At 44.2% G+C, this 6568-nt stretch overlaps 1 protein-coding gene across 1 annotated transcript in view; it reads right to left on the bottom strand.

Moving 5' to 3' along the window:
• TNIP3 (TNFAIP3 interacting protein 3) overlaps positions 1-6568 on the bottom strand; it is a gene marked incomplete at its 5' end in the record, with an annotated part of 59327 nt that overhangs the window by 9677 nt on the left and 43082 nt on the right. The window contains 2 exon segments of the mRNA XM_010136492.1: positions 776-937; positions 3660-3776. Coding sequence (XP_010134794.1) covers positions 776-937; positions 3660-3776 — 279 coding nt within the window.

Here is a 6568-nt window from a genome sequence, read left to right as displayed (position 1 = left end):
CCTGCTGAAGCCGAGGAGAGCGAGGGGCGCTAGACAGCACTTTGCCTCTGATACCATTGCAAGAGCCTTCCAGGATTGATGCACAGGCTGGCTGAGAATAAGCCAGCGCTGAAGCTCGTTTCACAACAACATTGGGGAGGACAATAAATCATCACACAACGCTTTGGTAACTGGCCATTCTTCTAACATGTTGCACAATTTTGTCAAGACAGGAAACCTCAATATTTCATCATTTTTCAATGGAGGTTGAGAAAGCTCAGAGTTTTGCATACCATGATTTTACTACGGCTTCCTGAATGTCTGACCAGAATACTGACACTGATGTGAGGAGATAAAAAGGATGTTGCAACAAAACATTATTGCAGCGGCTGGTCAGCTAATTTGGATGGAGACAATTTTTTTCCTCAGTGATATTAATATTGCTCTGTAATTCCACTGCAGCGGTCAGGATTAATTACAGAAGCATTTTATTTCAAAAGTCAGCTGATGTTACAACTCTTATATCGAGTGCCAGTGAAACAATCAACAGTCCTCTGGATTTGATTTTGGTTCCACCCACCCTCCATTTTAAGATACGTTTGAAGCGTTTTTGCAATAAATATTCCCTTCATCTATTTAATTTGGAGTCACCTCTAATAATTTCTCATCATCTTACTGCATTACTTCAGAATGATTTCATCCCAGGTGGTGACCTCATATAAAATCCTGCGTCAATTAATGGAAGCCAGAAAGCCTTGGGTTGTGTGGCAAGTGAGAAAATAAAAATAAAATGCACATGTGCTGGCAACGGTAGCTTTCTTTTGACTCATACCTGAGAGTTCAGTTTATTCAGTTGAGACTGTAACCTCTCGTTAATTTTCTGCAATGCTTCTTTCTCCTCATTAAGTCTCTCTCTGTCAGCTCTCTCCTTTCTGAAGTCGTCTTCATATATTTGTACCTGCAATCATTTATGACCAAATATGTGAATTCCAGCAGAGCCACGATGGAAATTTTCATCCACTTTGGTTGCTTGGTTGCCTTTCAAACACTGGCCAAGCAGCGGGGTGCATTCCAAAGGGGCTCCTCCTCTCCACAATCCTGCAGCCAAAAGTTTCCCTCGTCTTTTTTATGACCAATACAAAGTGACAAACAATGGCTATTCTCCGTCGGTTGAAACAGTGCACAGCTTCAGGACTGGGGGACCCTGGAGAGTTAAAAGGCTGGCTGACAGACAGCAGTTTCCAATATTATAAGTAAGATAGAAAACACTAAAGACATTGATATTTTTAAGGGATAAACAGTAGCGGGGCAAACATTTTACAACAGTTTTTCCAGTTTTCTCTTCAATTACGAGCACTTTTACCTCCCTCCGTATCTCAGACGCAAGCAGTTAGCATCCAGGTGAAGATGGGAGGTGCTGGCACCGGGCAAAACCCTGATTTCCAGCACACGGTCTGACAGAACCTTATCACCTTCTCCAACCTAACAATGAGCCACTATCATCAAATAATGTCCTGCCTCTTTAGAGCCCACTGAATAGGGTGGGCCATGAGCCTGCTTTGCTTTATGCCTTTTCTTGGTTGTCTGCAGCTTTACCCTGCCAGTTTTCTAAGCAAGGTGTGGCCCAAAGGACTAATCTCTGCAGAATAAGTGAGAGTATTTAGAGCCATGGCCACATATTAATGACCAGAAGACTCAGGCTAGTCAGGATTGTCAAGGAATTTAGACCTTGGCTGAAGCACTGTGGGAAAAAAAAAAAAAACCAAACTATAAGAGGCTATTGAGCCCCAGGTGTTAGAAACTGCATGCAGAAAAACAATTGGTCCCTGTACCTTTTGTCTGCAATACAGGACTTCTGACGGAACCTCCCAAACTGCAGCCCAGAGAACCTGCCTGCCCCCGCGCAGAAGCAGAGGGGAGTGTTACGTACAGCTAACAGGCAGGCATCCGCCTGCTGAGAAGGTAGACGTTGGCGCCACTGCTACTGACAAGTAACAGCACGTTGGGGCGGAAACCACCACCAGAACTGTCACGAGTCCTTTCGCACCCTCATGGTTGGTCACTAAAGCCCACTGGCAGTATTTCCAACTAACTTGCTTGCTGTGGCTCTTGCCCTACCCATCACATAGTTTTCTTTTTGCTGGCAACAGCATTACATCTTCACAGGAGGACTAAAGAAATGTTAATGCCTCAGAGGAAGAAAGAAGTCAACAGAGGGCTTTATAAATTATTTTCATGACTTGCCTGTCGCAGCTAATTTTTGCAAGGTTTTTTCTGACCCCATGGTCCCCCGCGAGATACAACCCCGTTCCTGAATAACGCCGTGTAAAAGGAGCAACGGCTGTGAGGGGACTCAGCTCCACGCCCGTGCCTGGAGGAGCCCTGCGTGCCCCTGACCCTCGGAAGCAGAGTCAAAGCTGTTGCTTGCAGAAAGCGAGCTCTCAGGTATTCCTGCCCATCCACTCGCTTCTCTCCTCCGCAGTTTCTCGTTTCTGTCCCTTCTCCCCTGTCCCACCTCCCTTCTCCCCAGCTGTGTGACCTGCTGAAGCTGCAAGGGAACCACTTCGTCACAGTTTTGCCTTACACCCTGTTGTCCTGAGAAAGAGGGGGACACTAAGTCCTAAGGAATGGATGCTTTCACCTCTGTGGTCGAGGCTTGGGATAGGCTGATGACAGCCAAGCTCTGGTGAGACTGTCACGTCACTGCTTGTCCCAAGAGTCCCTTCTCCATACAGTTAGAGCCTTCTCCTCCATTTCATGCAGAAGGACGTCTGGACTCACTGTACTGATTTATACAACTAGAAAAAGACATTCATAAAACGGATACCCCATGAGAATTCTGAAAAAAAAATGGTTTACTCTATTTTATTGTGCAGAATGAAATAACTCATTACTGTACAATCAAGTGCAGGATTTTATTCTCCAGCATGTGGCAAGCATTACATTAGAGAGCAAAACCTGGCTCTGCCGTCAAACGTGACAGAAACAAGTATTTTATTCCCACTGAATAAAATTCCCATTCTGATCACATCCATTTGTGTGTCAATAACGTTAACCCTAACGCTGTCCAGGACGACAGGCCTGAAAGGTAAAAGAGTCTGAAAAGTGTCCCGTTTTTAAACAGATTCTTTCATATGGGAAGGAAAAGAGTGCACAAAGGACTTGAACTGCTCTGAAGAAAGATTAAAAAAAAAAATCCACTTCTCTATAGTGATTGGTATGCCAGCTACAGATGCAAACGTTCTGCCTCACGCTTTGAAAAACTGGGATGCCACCACTCTAGTTTTCCACAACTAGCTTTCTTAGATAACTCACTAAACTTTCAGCTTCTAAAAGGAGCAGATGACACAATAGGTAACTCATGAGGCTCGGCGTTCTCCCTGGATGAAATTCAGCCCCTAGCAGACAGCCGGCAGGACGTCTCCAAGAGTCACGAGAGCCCTTCTGCTGCTTCTAGTCCGACCCAAGTCCTTGCTCTGGTCCTTGGCAGGGACTCGGTTTCACTTCACAGACACAGCTGTGATGGCAGCATCTTAGGAAACACCAGTTAAGGGGCTATGGCTAAACTGGTTCTTCTTTGAAAAGCCCAGCACAGGAATTCTACCAGGCACAATTCTCGGGGGAGAGGGAGAAATTGTGCTGTATAACACCCATCCAGGCTTACTTCCAGCTGTTCTCACCTGCTGTCTGAGAACTTCAAGTTGGGTTCTCATGTCCTCAAGGCTCTTCCTGTCACCCTTCTCTGAAGGAGCCCCAAGAACAGGTGAGTGCTGCTTTTTCAACACATCCAGAAGGGCCTATAATGTCAACAGAAAAATTACTCAGAGATTGACTACATTAAAAAAAATCCTTTAAAGTGATTAGACTGTTTGCTCACTAAAACAGATTTGAGCGAGTCACAGACTTGGGTGGGGGTGGGGGGGTTGCTTTACTTGCAGTTTCTCCAATTATATACACTGGATATAAACCCCACGAATAACAGGTATGTGTGACCAGGTCCAAATTTTCAAAGAGCCCACACGACATCCATGAATTAGAGACAGCGTCTTCCTTAGAGTTAGCATTTAATTTAACTATAACCAACATTTACCAATGGAAATCACAGCTGCAAATCTCATTTATAAACACCTTTTCCCCGTGCAAGTCAGAATTCGGGCGAACAAAGTCAGGTGTCTAGTCTAAACTCACCTTGAGGCCAGAAGCAAGCAAACAAAACCCCCAAGAACAAAAACAATATTCAAAGATGGCCTAAAAATGTGTCTACCGTCAAGTCTGACAGCAACATTTTCTGCACTAGGAGTGCAAATTTCTGCCACTGGAACCGACGCGAGCCGCCGGGGTGAGAGGGCGTTCGGTAGTCTCTACAGCTTGTCGCTAGAGGGAGTTATGAATACACACACCACACTAATAAAGTTCCCACCCCACGACCCAGCCAAATTCTGACATAGTTCCTCGCAGACTTTGTTTATTTTTAACAGTATTACACAGCTCTCGCTTGGACTGGAATAATTTTTAAATCACTTTTATGCCTCTCTGTCTATAACCACACACTACCCATATATATATGTTTGGGGTTTTTGGCCGGTTTTTTTCTAGCACCATGCAGTGCTTTTCAATGTCTCTCACATAAGATCTGGACTCATCCACCTTCACCCACTTTAGAAAGTTCAATTCCTGCTAAGGATTCCCAGCTCTCCCTTGCTGGTCACACCCCATTCATGCCATAAGGGAAGGAGGGAAGATGATTTGGAAGGCGAAGACGCAGAGCGGGAAGTGGCCAAGCAGGAGAACCAGTATTTTAAGTAATCCAAGGCTTACTATTAATTATCAAAAGGAAAGCGGGGGGGAAAGTCCTTTCTATGGAGAGCGCAGAAAACAACAGAGAGGCTTTTTATCTAAGAATTGTGCAGAAGAGAAATTGGTGTAATAGTGGCGAAAGTCAAATGCCGTGTGAATACATACATAAGGTGGAACACACAGGTGGGAGGACAAAGATACGGAGAGCTTACTGATCAATCCTCCTCCTGCCCCTCTGAGCCACTGCTAATCCTTAATCACCGCTATGACTTCGCAGCGCTTGGCACAAACAGTAAAACAACAGAACCAAGTTTCGCAGTGCCGTTCAGACCGGGCACGGATCGCCCGCGGCAGCAAGAGGCAGAGGAGTCTGACAATATCGCGATGACATGCGTGTGGTACATTCCCTGGCCGACTGCTTATGGTTTGTGAAGCGTACTACTGAGGACAAGGACAAGTGAAACATGCTTTTCTTCTTCCCCCCGCCTACGCGGGATACATCTCCGTCTTGCCGACAACCGCAGAATCATGAGACTTACTGGAGTGACAGAGGACCTCTGGAACTCCAAGCCCTTGCTCAGAGCTGGGCCAGGGAGGTCAGGCTAGAAGAATAATTTCAAGAAGAAAAATTAAAACACCTTTAAGGACTGGAGAAAGGATTTAATCCCCAGAAAAGGTACCACTTTGGTAAATTTGGACAATAGTAAAGGATAAGAGAGATAGTCACACTGAGCTGTATACTGCAAAAGAAATTACTGTGTATATTAATGTATAAACTAATAATATAATGTATAGTTATATGTATATAACTGTATTTTTTCTTCCCCACTATAGAAGTGAGCACAAGAAGGAAGACATTACACAGGAAAGCAAGACTAAAGAATAAAGACAGACTAAAGTATTCCCAATAAGGAGGATAATTGTAGAGCGCTGTGGCAGTGGGATGGCTAACAGCAAGGAAGATGAGAAGGAGTTCACATCTCACTGAGTTAAACTGAGCTTAACTTAATGTGGTGTTAAATACCATTCATTCAGAAGTACTTAGAACTGAAACCTGAAATTGCACGACAAGAACAACAGGCTTTCTGAATTTTTCAACATCAAAAATGGAACTGTATGACTGAAAAATAACTACCATGGTTTCCAAACCTGTGAAAAGGATAAGTGGTTCATGCACCTAGAAACCTCTTTATCTAACCTCGAGTGTGTTAGGCTTGGGAGGAAATTTTGAAGAGAACTGCCTTACAGGCATGAGAACCGGGATGAGGTAAAGCACTCTTTAACCTGATGTCTGTCATAAAAACCAGATTTTCTTATCAGGGGAAATACATTAGAGCTCCCTGCCTGTACTTAAATAACAGTCGAGGTGGCGCTGCAGCAAAGTTATGAAATGTCAGAAATTTGGCTTGTATTTGAACTATACGGTGAACAAGGGAACAGCCACAGGAAAGCAAATAACCTTGGGATATAGCATTGCAAACTATTATGGCATTGCAACACCACTTTCATGCCGCAGACATCAAAGTAGAAACAGATCAGACGCTGAACTCTGGGTACTCTGGACGACCGGATCAAAGTTGGACAAAGCCAAAAGTAAAAAGTGCTTAAAAAGGTTAATGGACTTAGAAACAAGTAGTAGTAGTATCTTCCATAAACTGAGAACTAAGCGGTTTAAAATGACTGAGATGAAAAAACACGCGTGTTATCAGGCGTAGTTGTATTTTAAGAGGCCAAAAGAGCTGGGTCATCTTAGCTAAACCGGCCTCTAGTGAAAATACGATTGCTCTCCACA

Source organism: Buceros rhinoceros, unplaced genomic scaffold (assembly GCF_000710305.1).
Source record: "Buceros rhinoceros silvestris isolate BGI_N320 unplaced genomic scaffold, ASM71030v1 scaffold7620, whole genome shotgun sequence".
NCBI classification, from domain to species: domain Eukaryota; kingdom Metazoa; phylum Chordata; class Aves; order Bucerotiformes; family Bucerotidae; genus Buceros; species Buceros rhinoceros.
The sequence above is the reverse complement of the archived record's forward strand: the minus strand, read 5'-3'. Positions and strand labels throughout refer to the sequence as shown.